Source organism: Diplodia seriata, assembly GCF_021436955.1.
Source record: "Diplodia seriata strain FDS-637 chromosome Unknown scaffold_8, whole genome shotgun sequence".
In the NCBI taxonomy this organism is placed as follows: domain Eukaryota; kingdom Fungi; phylum Ascomycota; class Dothideomycetes; order Botryosphaeriales; family Botryosphaeriaceae; genus Diplodia; species Diplodia seriata.
In genome coordinates, this window is record NW_027117315.1 from 977,661 (window position 1) to 993,522 (window position 15,862).

The 15,862-nt window shown below is 57.9% G+C and overlaps 3 protein-coding genes across 3 annotated transcripts; 2 read left to right on the forward strand and 1 right to left on the reverse strand.

The window, feature by feature from the left end:
* Window positions 1-903: 903 nt before the first annotated feature.
* SLS55_007898 (uncharacterized protein) lies at window positions 904-2,458 on the forward strand (the record flags this gene model as incomplete). Its single annotated transcript, XM_066779313.1, has 4 exons — window positions 904-1,077; window positions 1,157-1,373; window positions 1,432-2,038; window positions 2,089-2,458. The coding sequence occupies 4 exons, from the start codon at window positions 904-906 to the stop codon at window positions 2,456-2,458; spliced, it is 1,368 nt and encodes a 455-aa protein (XP_066630117.1).
* Window positions 2,459-3,163: 705 nt separating this feature from the next.
* Window positions 3,164-4,515, forward strand: SLS55_007899 (uncharacterized protein; the record flags this gene model as incomplete). The annotated part of the gene is made up of 6 exons (XM_066779314.1): window positions 3,164-3,187; window positions 3,290-3,308; window positions 3,368-3,541; window positions 3,653-3,745; window positions 3,794-3,863; window positions 3,921-4,515. 6 exons carry the CDS (start codon window positions 3,164-3,166, stop codon window positions 4,513-4,515), a joined length of 975 nt encoding a protein of 324 aa, XP_066630118.1.
* A 1,921-nt stretch (window positions 4,516-6,436) lies between these two features.
* On the reverse strand, window positions 6,437-15,009 carry MOT1 (TATA-binding protein-associated factor mot1; the record flags this gene model as incomplete). The annotated part of the gene is made up of 6 exons (XM_066779315.1): window positions 6,437-12,191; window positions 12,271-12,288; window positions 13,394-13,673; window positions 13,745-14,218; window positions 14,492-14,938; window positions 14,991-15,009. 6 exons carry the CDS (start codon window positions 15,007-15,009, stop codon window positions 6,437-6,439), a joined length of 6,993 nt encoding a protein of 2,330 aa, XP_066630119.1.
* Window positions 15,010-15,862: the final 853 nt, after the last annotated feature.

Sequence of the window (15,862 nt, forward strand, 5' to 3'; positions counted from 1 at the left end):
TCACCCGCCGCGGAGAGTGTGGGGTGCAGCCGACTCGCGCTGCAACGCGCGTTCGCAGCAGAAGACGTCAGCAGCCGGGCTGCGCTGGGAGAAGAGCGGCGGGCGGGCGCGAGGGAAGGCTCTCTTCTTGAGCGAGCGCATGGAGCTGCTCCACTGCGCAGCGCTGGCGAGCTCCGAGGAGAAAGCGGACGTGCACGTGGGCGCTTGGCCGCTCTCAGCAAAGGAATCCCGGCGGGCGCAGACGCCACGGGCGCTGAGTGGTGAGCATGGCAGGCTGCACGCGGGCTCGGGTCGTGGACAGGCGTGCTGCAGCTGCAGCAGTTGGCTCGAATCGCCGTCGTCAGGCAGCGCGGAGGGCAGGCTGGAGGCTGAGGAAACGGGCGCGGTGCGTGGCAGCTCAGGCGGGCAGGGGCCGCGGCGCGGTGCGGGTCGGGGTCGATGGCGCTGATTGGGCGGCGCGGGAGGCCTGGCGGGCGAGGGGCAGGCCACAGCGATGGGCGCTGCTCTCCAGGCCTCGCAGCGGCGCGGCGGGCGGACTTTGAGGTCGGCGGCGCGCTCGGGGAGGCAGCGCGCGGCCCGACGCAAGAAGGCGGGCGGCGGCGCTCTGGTGAAAAAGTCTGCGGGCGGGCTCCGACGTCGCATCTTGGCCTCCAAAGACTTTGAAATCCCCCGGGCCTGCTCCCTCTGGTCCGCTCTGTTTCCATTACCCAACGTCTTACCTCACGCCAACTTTGCCCGCCCATCCACCGTCAACGCGAGGTTATCTTTCTATTATCAACATTATCAAACGCCCCGACAAACAGACTCACGTCAAGCGCCCCGGATCGCCCGAATCGGCGCAGAAGCGCGCGTGCCCCCCCGACTGTCGCGTCTGTCCCGCCGCCTGACTGGCCCAGGGCGCAGATGGGCGATAACAACACCGCCAAAGATACGCCTGCCGCAGTAGGCAAGTCGGAGGAGCCGTCGAGGGATGGCTCGGCCAGCTCTATCGCGACCACCCCCGAGCCCGAGGCGGAGTCATATAGCGCCCAGGAGCAGCCCCAGCAGCAGCAGAAGCGCAAGGGTGGTCGTAAACCTGTGAGCTCTCCACCACTCGTGCACATACTTTGCACCCCGCGCAATGTCTCGCCCACCGGTGCTAACTAAGCGTCGCAAGATCTATGCCACGTCTGAGGAACGCAAGCAGCGCAATCGCCAGGCCCAGGCTGCCTTCCGCGAGCGCCGCACCGAGTATATCAAGCAATTGGAGAGCACCATCAAGCATCATGAGGAGACGCTGCAGACCCTGCAGCAGAACCATCGCAGTGCTGCAGATGAATGCCTGATGCTTAGGTATAAGAACTCCCTGCTGGAGCGGATCCTGCTGGAGAAAGGTACGCCCACCTGGGTGCTTCCATAGCTACACCGAGTCTGATACCCAATACCCCGCAGGCATTGATGTCCAGGCCGAGCTCCGTGCAAAGACGGGCAGCCCGCACTTGGGTCCTACCCGCGTGCCGCCCCCAGGATCCGCCGTGCAACCGCCAATGCAAAGGGCCATTATGAACCGGCACCAGCAGGCGCGTCGCTCTTTTGCAGGCTTCCCCCAGAAGGTTGAAGGCGTGCAGGGCTCGCCGCTCGCCCAACCCGATGGTTCAGTGCCAAACCATTCACCGCATTCACAGCCTACTCCTGCTTCTCACATGTCTTCCCCGTCGACTTCTGCCACGAAGTCGCCGAATTTCATTCCTACCATTTCACCCAATATTGGGCCAGTGTCTCAGTCGCAGCAGCAGCAGCAGCAGCAGCAGCAGCCTCCCCAACAGCCACAACCACAGCAGCAGCAGCAATTACGTCCACAGCCCACTAGGTCACAGTACAACCCGCTTCCGCCCCAACGTCCCTCGTCTCTGAACACGCAATTCTCGGTGGGCAGCGGCCTGCCCAGCGCGTCGTCGGTCAACAGCGCAGCAGGGAACGGTATTTCGGGCAATGGAAACGGGCCGTCCGCCTTCTACCCGTCACCGTTCCAAAGCCACATGGACCAGCTCGGCAAGTTGTCCCGCTCCCTGATACATGCCCTTAGGCATAGAGCTCTGTTCGTCCTAGATTGACCTCCGTGCATATAGAACAGGAATACGATGCGCAAGCCGACATGATCGACGACCGAGACGCCAGCGAACACTCCGCCTCCACCGCACCATACCCGCCGCAGTTCCCGCCCAACATGCAGCCACAGGGCACACCGCAGATCCAAGGACAAGGGGCTGGGCAGATGGCGCCACAACAATTCCAGGGCCAGGACCAATACACGTCGCCACAGGCGCTGCAGCCGACGGATGGCCAGCACAGTGGCTATGCGGTGTCGGGAAACATAAATCACGGCTTCGACCCTTACGATCCGATTCTCGATGCCGACCCATTCGGACTCTCGGCCAGCATGCACTTCCCGACGCAGTTCTCGTACCAGACGGGATGAATGTACAGACGCAATGGCGCTCTTCGCTTCGGATGCACGAGTTGACGAGACATATTTTGGACCAAAAGTACCACTTGTAATGTAGCGGGCGTTTTTGCGGGCCAGGGTCAGGGCCAAGGAAAAGGGAAAATTGGGCATCCAGAGGCGTCGTGAGACGGGCTCTGGGGCGAATGTACAGTCAGTTGATCGGGGACAGTCAGCCGAGCAGTTGTACACGGCGCAAGCGCGCAGGAAGTGCAGGAACCACGGCTTGGGATCGTCCTGATGCGCCGGCTCGCCCCGATGTACATACGTAGCTATTCCAAAGACAGGCTGCCGGCTCGCTGCGTCATGCGGCTGGCGGCAGAGCGAGGAATGCATTGCTGTCCCAATTGGTGCTGTGCAAGCCGTGAAAAGTGCGCGTTTCGGCGAGAATGGGGGTGCGGTGCTGCTGCGAAGGCCGTCTGCAGTCTGGTCTGGCGTCTTGTTCCGCTCGCTTAGGCTTGGCCCGACCACAATGAGATAATTTCGTCAACGTCCAACCACGTCCCGGCTCGACGACACCACCCATCGTCCTCGACCGCCCATACACGTCCTCGCACCCGCGACATCAGACGGAGAGTCCAGATCCTTTGCTCCCGGGGTCCGACTCTCGCACTTTTCTCCAGATCCCGACCAGAGTGCGTTCCTAGAAGGACAAGCGCGAAAGGCGCTTTCTTCATCGCCATGTCTGGCAGCATCGCATCCAAGGTCAGTCCCGCCATCGCTGCGTCCCCCCCAGGCCTGCAGCCCGAAATCCGCAGCTTCTGCGTCCGTCAATGCTCGATTTTTGCTAACTGGCGCCGCCTGCAGAACCTCTACGAGCTCCTGGGTAACTCACTTGCGACCCCGCAAACGCGTCCGCAACTTTCATCTCACAGTTTTCGCTAGGCAATGACCCGGAGCTCGACCCCGAGAGGAGACAGCCTGAGCCGCCTACCAAGGCCATTGACAAGCCCGCTGCCCGCGCCGGCAAGCGCAATGCTGGCGCCGAGGCCCCGCTCAAGGACGCTCGCGCCCCCGCTCCCCGCGGTGGCCGCCAGCAGTTCGGCGGCAGCGAGGGAGGTAAGAACGCAGAAAATAGCGAAGCTCCCGTCCAGATCACAGCGTGCATCGAGCGCAGACGGCCGCAGCCTTCGCAATTGACGTGAACCGCGGCTGACGCATACCCCGCAGCTTTCCGCGACCGCAACGCTGGCAGCGCCAACAACCGTGGCAAGCCGACCGAGGATGGCCTTCGCCAGGATCGCCACCCCAACCGCCTGAGAGGTGAGTTGCGCACATGACACTTATTGTCTCAGGTCTAACTGAACGCAGGCGAGCAGCGTGGTGGACGCGGTGGCCGTGGCGGTGCCCGCGGCGATCGCCAGAGCCGCACTGGTGTCTCGTAAGAAAGCCAATTATCCAACTACATCTGATGACATGAGCTCTAACCCGATTGCAGCGATCACCCCAAGCAGGTCCAGCACGGCTGGGGCGGTGAGGATGGCAACAAGGAACTTGCCGACGAGCAGGCCGGTGAGGCCATTGCCAAGCAGGAGGAGGATGCCGCCGCTGGCGACGCTGCCGAGGCTGAGGCCGCTGAGGCCGCTGAGGAGGAGAAGGTCAAGAGCTACGACGACTACCTCGCTGAGATCATGGAGAAGAAGGCTGCTCTCGGCGGCAACGTCGACGTCCGCAAGCCTAACGAGGGCGCCGCCAAGAAGTTCCCCGAGGGCAAGCCCATCGAGCACGTCGAGGAAGAGGTTTTCTTCGTCGGTGACGGTGGCAAGAAGGGCCGCGAAAGGAGCAAGAAGGAGAAGAACAACCTCGACCTCGGTGACATCTATGGCCGTGGTGAGGAGCGCGGCGGTTTCCGTGGCGGCCGTGGTGGCCCCCGTGGCGGTGGCCGTGGTGGTCCCCGTGAGGGTGGCTTCCGCGGTGAAGGCCGTGGCCGTGGCGGCCGCGGTGGCCGCGGTGGTGAGCGTGGTGGTGCCGCCCGTGGTGGTACTCGCGTCAACCTCCAGGACACCAGCGCTTTCCCCAGCTTGGGCGCATAAACGAGCCGACCATCGAACACTCGGCGTATCCTGATCCCAACATGATCGGATCGGACTGAAACTGGATTCACTACTCTATGCTAGGCTAACTTCGGGCTGCTGGCATCATATCAAGCCTTTTCACAATATTGCAACTATGATGGACATCGAGGGCTCGTCTTCTCTTGCTGAGAGGAGCTACGAGGTGTATTCAATCAAAAAATGGACAGACAGGCAATGTACGAGACCTTTTGCAAAGTGTGTGTTATCCGTTTTCGGTTTATCATGTGATTTTTTTTCTATGGTAAATCCCGCCTTGCTCCTTGACTTTCTTGCCTTATTCCCACCGTGCTAAGGAGTAATAAGCGGCTTTTTAAGGGAAACTTTCCATGTCTCTAGTAGCCCAGCAGCCTTGAGTTTTGATGTTTCAAGGCAATGAAGACAATGCCCACTCAACAAAGTGCACCCGCTCCTCAATTCCAATGACGGTAACATCTTTTCGCTGGGTGACCGGTGAAATGGATGACGTGAGGGAATGGCAATAAGCTTGTGTTTTCAACCTTTCAGTTTCTCGTCACCGCTGCACCCATGCCTGATGACGGGGTTGTTTCTTGGTTTTCCCCCATCTTTCCAAGTTCATGCAATGACGCCAACGTACCAACCAGGTCCGTCGGATGACGCGCAGACCACCTTCATCCCTGCCCACGGGGAGAAAACACGACCGGATGAAGTCGCAGCCACGTGCAAAGGGGCACGAGAGATACGCGAGGGGTTGTTAGGGCAGGTAGGAGTGTACGCGAACAATCCGACGTTTCTGCGTGGTGCCTGCAGTCCTGTCTCATCATGAGAAATAAGCGCAGCATCAATGGTCGCTATTGATGTCCATTTGTCCCGCCGTCAAACACCGGTCAGATTATTTCGTCATGAGTTGATGGGAGTGGGGTGATACGCACATTCTTCCCATCTCTTGAGCCCCGCCCGTTGCGATTGAGAGCACTATAATCTTCCTGTACGGTATCGTTGTCGTTGTTGTCGAAAGGGTGCAAGAGGGATTTGATATCCAGATGTCATGCTCGCCGAGTAGTAGCTGCTGTTAGCTGCCAAGTTGAGTGAACGCGCAAAGGGGTTCAGGCGGCTGGTCGCAACTGTTGCTCCCTTCCATCTACCTTTCCGTAGCCTCAATATCCAAAAGGCAATCGTTACGTCCTGAGCATTCAAGTTGCAGTCCCACAACGACCAAGATATCCGGACTGGCCATCTCTGAAGTACTTCCGCATCCACCAATAGCATGTTATTCTCGAGACGATACACCGGGAAAGAGGCACAATCCATTCCTATCGCAGAAAGGTGCAAATGACCTTTGAAAGAGGGGGTTGAATGATTTTCATTGTTGTACAATAGAATTCGGATCCATGGGCCATGATTGTATCAAGGCATGGAGACCCGGTCGTAACTACCTTTCCTCTGCTGTGAACCGTATTGCCCGTTTCCCATTTTCCCTTTATTCCCATGCATGACTGACTGACGCTTGCTTCATCATTTTAATCGGCGACCCTTCGCCCTTACTCTGGGCACTTCGCCCAGTATCCCGATAGCTCCGTCAATACTACCCCGGAAAAGAAAAGAATTTGTGGGCTCCTTCCCCTCAATCACACGCCCTCCATACTCAAGTGAAGACATTCAAGAGAAGAGAAATAAGAGGCCATCGTCTTTCCCGATTACGCCCACCACTATGGCCCTTTCCGTTTTCGCCCCAAGGTTTCCCAAGTCACTGGAAGAAAAGAAGCGAAAGAGTTTTGACATAGAGGAAGAATGCCCAATAAGTCTAACCGCAGAGAAAGAGGATAAGAAAAGCCCTATCGTAACAAGAAGGCAGCGCTATGAACACCCTACTACTCATACAGAGCCCGGAATAGCTTCGCTTGAAGCCAGGTGAAATACATCAACCCTTCATCGTCGCCAGGAAGTTGTCCAAATCGAATTCCTCCTGGTATTGGCGTTCATCCCAAAGCTCGCCCAGCTCATCCAAGAAGCCCTTCTTGCCCTTCTCTCTGACTTCGCCGGTCGCGTCAACGGCATCGTCTTCGTGGATGGTATCATTGTTCGCGCCACCCGGGTTGGCCATGTCTGCGCCATCCGTCGATAAATTGAAGAGGTCGAGAATCTGATCTGTTTCCATGGTGCCCAATCCGGCATTCTGCTGATTGACCACTGTGCTGGCAACGTCGATCTTGAAGCGCTGGAGGCTCAGAATCTTCTCTTCGAGAGTACCGCGAGTGACGATGCGGTAGACATTGACGACCTTCTTCTGACCGATACGGTGGGCGCGATCCATGGCTTGCATATCCTTTTGCGGGTTCCAGTCATGTTCCACGAAAATGACCGTGTCGGCACCAGTAAGGTTCAGGCCCAGACCACCAACGCTGGTCGTCAGCAACAGAACGTCGTAACTGGGATCCGAGTTGAATTTGTTGACAATCTCCTGGCGACGGCTCGCTTCGACACCACCGTCAAGGCGCATGAACTGTACCGAGGGCAGCATCTTCTTAAGCACGGTGTCCTGAACCATGTCTAGCATCTCCTTCATCTGACAGAAGATGAGAGCGCGATGAGGGGAAACAGCCTCGGCAGCGTTAGGAATATCGCCATGGCCTGCGCCTTCCGACGGCGTGGTTCCGATACCGCAGTCCAAGAGAAGATCGCGGAGTGCATTGAGCTTGGGCGCATGGGCAGGGTCGGCAAGGCTGCTGCCGCTCTTGGAAAGGTAACCCTGGACATCCTGGTAGCCCTTGTGCTCCGGCTTCATGACAAGCGCCGGAGAGTTGCATAGCTTGCGCATGTACTGCAGGGCCTGGAAGATGTGCTGCTTGCTTTCCTTGTCACTGCTCGTGGCCTTTTCGGCGATGGTCCTGCCCTCCTTCTTCGAGAAGTCTTCGAAAAGCTTCCGTTGCAAGTCAGACAGATCGCAGTAGTAGTTTTGCAGAATCTTGGGCGGGAGGTCATCCAGAACCTCCTCCTTGAGACGACGTAGCAGGAATGGCAAAACCTGCTTGTGCAAAGCCTCGATTGCCAGAGCACCGGCCTCCTGCTCCTTGGACGATGACTTGGAAAAGCGCGAAGCCGCAATGGGCTTGGCAAATCGATCTTGGAAAACCTTCTCCGTACCGAGGAAACCAGGCATGAGGAAGTCAAACAAAGACCAGAGCTCCAGGACATTGTTCTGGATGGGCGTGCCGGTAAGGATAAGACGGTGATTGGAGATGAGGCGCTTGACAGCGTAGGTGGTCTTCGTCTTACTGTTCTTGATCAGGTGTCCTTCGTCAAGAACGCAGTAGTTCCAGTTCAGAGGCGCCAACACCTCGATATCATTACGGCAGATATCGTAAGAAGTGATGACAATGTCGGCCTCGGCAAGCTCGCTACGGACCTTGGCACGCTCTGCAGGCGGGCCCACGTAGGCGACGGGGTTCAAGAACGGGGCGTAGGTGCGGATTTCCTGCTGCCAATGACCGGAAAGAGTAGGCGGGCAGACAATCAGCGATGGTAGACGACGTGCATCAGGCGATTCTGTCTTCCTGTACTCCTCTTCGCGATTGTGGTGGTCGCTTGCAACGATGCAAATAGTTTGCAAGGTCTTTCCGAGACCCATGTCGTCGCAAAGAATACCGTGCAGATGGTAGCGGTTGAGGAAAGCAAGCCAGTTGACGCCATCCTGCTGGTAGGAGCGAAGCTCTGCCTTGATCGCGACTGGGATCTCGAACGGCTCGACCTTCTTCGCATCAAGCATCTGAGCGATGAACTTCCGCTCACGATCTCTACCCTTCAAAAGCTCCTGCGAAAGGCCTGGCGGGTCAGGTATGCCGGCTTCAAGGGGCACAAGCTTGACAAGGGTGGCGAATGTCGTCGTTGCGATCAGACGGACGTCGTTGTCAGAATCGCTCATACGGCCCAGGACAGGGACGATGAGGAAAATGACGTACGGCAGAATTCCATCCTCCATGACATGAATGAGATGGTAGATGCACTCGATGACTCCTTGCCGGCAATGAACGTCAACCGGATTGCTGATCGACGGCATAACCTTCTCAACAAGCATGGTGATGCCCTGAACCGTCATGACGCTGCAAATGGTTGCGAAACATTTTGCTGCAGCGTAGCGAAGGACCGAAAGCTTTGATTGCAGTGCTCTTGCGATGAGCGGAAGCAAATCGAGAACAAAGGCGTGCAGGTCGGTGTGGAACCTGCCGACCAATGCGCGCAGTGTGGAGAGACCGTCGACAACCTCTTGTCCGAGAACGTTGTCGGGATCCCTAATGTCGCTTGGCAGCTCGTCAGCCGTGAACGCCTGCTTGATAGGTTCTTCGATGAGAGTGCGAAGGATGGGGATCCTCTCGAACAGCTGGCTGCCAAAGTTGACGACCATTTGCTCTAGGGCTTCCTTTGCACCGCGCCTGGTGATGCGAGCTGCCTTAGCCTCCCTTTCAAACTTGGCCGCGTCAGGATGGTCCCTGATATCTTCCTCTTTCTTGAGGGAGAGGATACCAACTTCCACGTCGGCATTAACGTGGAACTCGGGAGTCTCGGCAGTCTCCATACAGCAAAACTTGACGAGGTTTCCGACGACCTTCTCGACAACAACGCGCTTGCCGCTGGCAGCAACGTGATCAACGAGGACTGCAACGGCGGCTGCAGACCGCTTCTGCAGTTCTTGATTCTCTTCGTTCTTGACGCTGTCCATCATACCCTTGATGGTCAGCGCCGGTTTCTTCGGAATGTCCCGGAATGCGACGATCGCCGCAGCTGAAGCAGCCTTGATGCGAATGTCTCTTTCTTGCTTCACGGCCTTGGCCTCGTCGATGGCGTATTGGACGTCTTGCTGAGCAGCAACCAGTGGCTGGGTCGCGGCGACGCGGCTGGCCGGCGTCAAAGACTTCTTGAGCCTGTCAAAGTCGGGCCCAACAATCTTCTCCCCATCCGCGATAGAGAAAGCGTATTGACTAGCGTCCGGCTCGCCCTGTACTATGACAGCCAGCTGAGGCAGCTTTGCAGGAGCCACATGGCCGAGATCGCGAAAAGTGTTGAGAAGAGACTGACACTGCGCGCGTACTATTGTCAGGTAGCTTGTGAGGTCCCCATAGCAGACGGGCCTCTCGTCCTCAACCATCGGCCGAAGAGCCTTGATAAGGTCTCGAGATAGCTCGTCTTTCTCGACTCCAGAGGCCCTCGCAAACTCCTCGCTGATCATGCATGTAGTAAGCTGCGAAGTAGAGTAGGCTGAGCGCAAGTGGGGCAACAGCCTAGGGCCAAAGACTCCTTGTCGTGATGATTCAGGCCACAAAGCCATAGCTTTACCCAGTGCCTGGGCTGCGAAGATCTTGGAGCGGACCAAGGTGTCTGCGCCAACGAGATCCACATCGCCCTCCATCATGGGTGAGTCGATGTTGTGTGCCGATGGCGGGGGAGTGTCTTTCTCCTTGTGTTTTTCCACTCTGCGGCGCTTCTTTGGCTGGCCCTCGGATGCGGGTGCCGACACGGGAGAGACCCTTCTTGTCGCATGGCCGTTGGGTGCGTAGGACTGTCCAGAGGGTCGGATGAAGAGAGTAGGGTCCATGGGTATAGGGTGGCGAGAAACACCGATGGGATGGATAGTCAGAGTGACCAAAGGATCAATGTGCGGTTGGAACTCGTTGGCAAATGCATCTGGGCCTGCTGTTGAAAGAACCTCAAGATGCTTGTTCCAAACCTGGAGGGAAAGTTTCAGAACCTGTTCATTGCGCTCAACAAGTAAGTTCTGGTAGATGAGTCGAAGAGCTTTGCCGTTGATCCAGCCCTTAGTACCCTCCCCCTCGATGTCAAGGAAGGTGAGAAGAGCGCGCAGGACAGCGGAGCGCACACTAGTGATTGTGTGGCGCAAGAAGGGGAAGAGGCGAGGTACTAGATGGGTGAATGACTGTTCGGGGTCCTTGGCGGCGTTGAGTTTCATGGCGTCTAGGACTTCGGTGAAGCTACAGAGCTTCGCGAGGAGGTCCATGACTGAACCTGTACTGGCGCTAAGGTCATCGCTGAGGTTCGACAAGCAGTCCCAGACGATGCCGATGAGTTGGTTAAGGGCAGCAGGCCTAAGGTTGACGAATTCCTTGGCGACTGGTATCAGCGTTGCTGCACTGACGGCACGGACGTCGTCGTCGAAATCGCCGAGGCCCCGCATGACCGCGCTGAGCACACCATCCATGAGAGAGGGGTCCGTCAGGAGTAGATCATTCCGTACGGCAACCAAATACCTCATGCCAATCATGCCACCGTGGCAAGCTTGCCAGACGCGCTTCTCATTGAATTCGTCTTGCATCACCAAGCGGTAGAGGACCGTGTACACGGCCCGGACAAGGTCGGAAGAAAGGTATTGTAGTACCGCACCGAGCGTCTGGCCTGCAGTCTCTCGGATGGGTGCAACGACATTATCTGACACATAGTCGCCGAACCGGTCTAGCATGAAGACACAGCAGATCCGACATGACATGTCATCAAGCCATCTTTGGTTCTGAAGGTCGTTTTGCCTCCGGTTCTTTCCATGCTGCCTTCCAGCGCCTGCTCCATGCACTCGGACAACTTCTCGGAGACCCATTGCTGCACCATGCCTGATCTCCCAGTTAGGGTCGAAGAGGTCCACGGTCAGGATCTCACACAGCCTATCGTAGGGCCACTCCAAACCTTGTTGCTCTTCCTCGGTCTGAATCGTCGGCTTCTCGGGTTCGGCTGCGCCCTTGAATTCCGACACGACCTTGGAGTCGTCATCGTCACCGTGACGCTCTAGGGAGAAGTAGTCGTTGACTTTGTTCTCAGTGGTTTCTTCTTCGGTCTTGACCTCCGTCTTGACTGGGTGAGGCTCTGCAGGCGTTTGTGGATAATCTTGGCTTTGGCTTGGCCTACGTGTCGCGAGATCAATGACGCGGACCTTGTTAGCTTGACCCTTGAGATGCATTTTGTTCTTGCGCTTCAACGCATTGAGCTGCCTCTTGCTGAGTGCATGGCCGTTCTCGTCGACCGGGGTCTGGCCTGGGTTGTCGCCGTTCGGGGACACGGCGGTGTTCTGACTAGGCGAGGATATGCTGTTTTGACGTGACACACTCGTGTCGATTCTGTGCAGACCAGGCGTAGGCGGCGGCATGCTCGATCTCGAATTTGCTGGCGCGGCGATATCCTCATGGGTAACGATGTCCTCGTCCATGTAGTCGCCGCCGATGCCAAGGCGGGCTTTCAGGCTTTTCTTTTGGTAGGCAAGACGTTCTGCGGGATCCATAGCAGCCAACTTGAAGTCATACTCACGGCCGGCGCTGCCGAGAAGGTGCTTTCCATTCTTGAGGATCATCGGAATGTCCAAAGTCTCGAGCTGCAGCTGGTCATCGGAGAGCGGGGGAAGCTCAATCTCCTCCTCTTTCTTGACAGAGCCGTTCGAGTGGCCGTTGGTCTCCGACGCGATGGGCTCGTCTTCTTCGTTAGGATCAAACTTTTCGGCATTCTCGACAATTCCACCAATGGCCTTCGCGGCAGCGGTGCGCGTGTCCCATGACTTGGAGCGTAAGTACGGGATGACTCGGGTGAGGAGGTTGAAGAGCTCCTCGGGGTGCTGCTTCTGGATGTCGGCGAGCTGCTGGGCAGCGGTGTTCCGGATGAGCTGCGTGCTCCCCGTTTCCAGAAGCCTGTCGTGTCACACGGTCAGCAGGCGGCCTCAAAGGGCGATCACGCGCATCAGGGCGCCGAAGGTGAGGGGGCACCTACGTGACTAAGCGATCCAACCTGTACCATTACCAGTCAGCGCAACAGTTCTCTCAGGGGCCCCGGGGCGCCAAGAGGCCCGTCCAGCGATCCGTGGGGGGCCGGAAATGACGATCGTCATGTGATTGGCTGCAGGGCACTCACCGGGATGCCATAGTTTACGCCTCCTGCCAGCTCCAACACGCTCGAATTGATTAGCTAAGAGCGCGAAGTCGTGTCCACCGCAGCAGCAGCAAGACGGCGATGGAAAAGGTGTGGTGGTGCGCTAAGCAGGTCGGTGGCTGGTGCAGGGTCATTACACATGCATCTCGCGCATCGGCGGGGGGCGGGTCGGGGGCGGGGGCCGGGCTCGGGGCTGGGTGGTGTGCTGCGGCGGAAAAACCGGGCGGCGTCTGATGTTGGTGCGGTGGTGACATTCGCTCTGGCGGGCGCGCGGTCGTAATTAAGTATTTGCGCGCTCGTGAGAAACGGCCCTTGTCGCGTAGGCGGCGCTAGGCCCAGACGGGACTAGCTGCTCTCGCTCCCGCCGCTAAGCCCAGGACGTGCCCAAGATCAGCACTCTGCCATCGGCTTTGACTCCAACGACTCCATGTGAGTGGCCGCCGCTGCGCGCGTCTGGTTGCGCTGCACCCGCGTTCTGTCTGAAGAATGCTGCCTCCGGCTCGACCTCTGCCGCCGCCGCTGCCTGGCTGCGCTGCACCGCGCGGGCTGCGTGAGGCGGCCACGCGCGCTGACGCTGCCACGCCGCCCGTCTGGCGGCAGCGACCCTGGCCGCGACCACGCCCGGCCTAAGGCCGTGCCGGGGTGCGCGCTCAATTTGCGGATGCGCAGGAGATCGCTGCATCGCCGCGCACTGCGCCGTCTCAGTCTCCCCAGCACGCTGCTCGCTCTTCTCCTGATTTTATCTGATTTTATTTTTTTCTTTCACAGCGCACTCGGCGCCCAGGCAACAGCACTCGCCGTAAAGGACAGCTGTCATCAGTCTCAGCCTTGTCTAGTCTGACCGGGAGCCTATCTTCTAGTGTCTACCCCGGGAACGCCCTGCGCATCCACTCAGCCGCGGCGCATCAAAGCTTCGCCATCTCTTCGTCACCTCGCCGGCGATCTATCCGCTCCTTTCGCCCACTCCCGCAACACGTTCTTCTTCACTTTCCCCGTCGATGTCTTCGGCAGCTCCTCCACCACCTCGACCTCGCGCGGCACCATGAATTTGCTGATTGCGCTGTTGTTCTTCGCCCACGCGATGAGGTCTTCGCCTTTCAGCGCCTTGCCCTGCTTGACGGTGATGAACGCTTTTGGCCTCTCGCCCCAGTGCGAGTCTGCGACCGCCACGACGCCTGCCTCCAAGACGTCCGGATGAGTCACGAGCATGCCCTCCAAGGCCACAGAGGAAATATTTTCGCCACCTAGTCGCCCCGCCGTCAGCCAAAAAATTGATCCCGACGCCAAGCATCCCAACCAAACACCGAAAACTCACCGCTGATGATAATGTCCTTTGCCCTGTCTAGAATCTGGAGCGCGCCGTCAGGATGCCATACCGCCAGGTCTCCGGAGTGCAGCACACCGCCAGCGAACAGCTTCCTGGTGGCTTCCGGGTCGTTGTAGTAACCCTTGGAGCAGATATTTCCGGTGAATACGATTTCTCCGATTTCCGTTCCGTTCTTCTCCACGTCGACGATCTGGCCCTCTGGAAGCTCCGTCTTGATCACGCGGATAGGAAGGCTCGTTACGAAAGCATGGCCCTGCCGCGCCATCCTTGCGTACTTTTCTTTCAAAGGCAGCGCCTCCCATTCAGGCATATGGTAGCCCTTCGTAATAGGCCCGTACGTCTCAGTCATTCCGTAGACGTGCACAGGATGAAGGTTCAAGTCCATCATGGTCTCAAAAAGATGCGCGGTTGGCGGGCTAGCAGCCACGGTCACCCTGACTGGTTGAGGAAGGCGTTCTGCCTCTTCCGCGGCACACAATAGCGTGTTAACCGTGGGCGCCGCATTAAAGTGGGTAATCTTTCCCCCTTTCAGCAACCGCCAAATCTGGGGATAGTCCACTTTTCGGAGGCAGTAATGGGTTCCGCGCACCGCCGTAACTGCCCATGGGAACGTCCAGCCTGTCGAGTTTCAGCCAAGCATTCTCATACGCTAACTGCAAGTGCATTCTGGTAGCCTGCAGCCGAGTGGTTTTGCTGCAGTTCAAGGAAAATCGGGCGTAGGGAAATTTGGCCTACCGCAGGCATGAAACAGAGGCAGCGTCCACAAATAGCCGCATCTGCCGTCATGGAAGTTCAAACCGCTTTCCACTACATTGCCTATCGCTGCCAAATATGCGCCCCGATGCGTGAACTCGACCCCTTTGGGTCGGGCCGTCGTCCCGCTCGTATATGCCAAGGCAATGACGTCGTCCTCATGGGCCGCCTGCGCCTCTAAGCCAGTCCAGCCGTTGCTGCCCTGCTGCTTGTCGTATTGCAGCCCCTCAAGCACGGCTTCGTCGAAAGGCCCGCTCAGCTCGCCCTCGGTGGCATCGGTGTCCGTGTCTACAAGAATTGGAACTGAGGGACTGGTGGCACGGTAGCCGTCGAGCAGTGACGTGAATTCGGCGTCGACGATGATGATATCCGCGCCCGAGTGCTGGAAGATGTAGGATATGTCCTCGGATTTAAGACGGTAGTTGACGGCTGTTATTAGGTCGGTCCAAGTCAGCCACGTGTCGTTCTCTCCCCGAGATACAAATCAAGTGTCGTTGCATTGAGGCAATGGGGCAGCTGAAACATTGACTCTGTCGCAGCTGCACAGCAGAAGCCCAGCCACCCCCAATTCTCCTCCACGAGCGCGAGCGTCCCTGCACCGCGCTCTGAACACGACCTCTCACCAATCTTGTATTGCACGTACCGATATTGACTGCACCGGCCGCGGCGATGCCGAATACACTCTCAAGGAAAGCTGGGGTATTGGGCGCAAGAATCCCGACACGCTTGTAGGCGTGCTTCTTCAGAAAATACGCCAGTCCGCGGGCGCGATCTGCCGCCTCTTCGTACGTACGCCTCAAGGTGCGGCCGTTGGCTGTGACGTGATGGATCGCTTCTGCCTACAATTCCATGGCGATTGCGTTAGCCTAAAGGCACCCGTAGAAACGCGTATGTACGGAGGGTGCTCAAAATTCAAGCTGACTCGCAAGTACAGCTGTCGCTGTAGGTAGCTACGGGGCCGTTGAGGGCCGTTGATTGTGGAGCACTTGAAGGGAATGTAGGAAAATGCAGCGGTACATTTGGTTCTATAGCCGCCGCACGCGGCAAGAAGCTGGTAGGCGAGAGCGTGTGGAAGTTGTAGCGGTGGGTGTACTCCTGCACGTTGGTGGTTGCATGGCTGGAGCTGCTGCCCTTAGCCGAGGCAGTGGGAGATGAGGGGAAGAGCTGCGCAGCGAGGTTCTGTAGCCGCAGCAGCGCGCCGGACATGATCGAAGAGGTACGGAGGGATCAATCACAGAGAGAAGACACGAAAGCAAAGACGAGAGCCACGAAAGACGGCAGAGAGTTGTGGTTGCGAAAGCAGGAAGCCAAGTAACGCAGCTAGGTACGGCGCTCCCGCTGCGGGGACTCCGA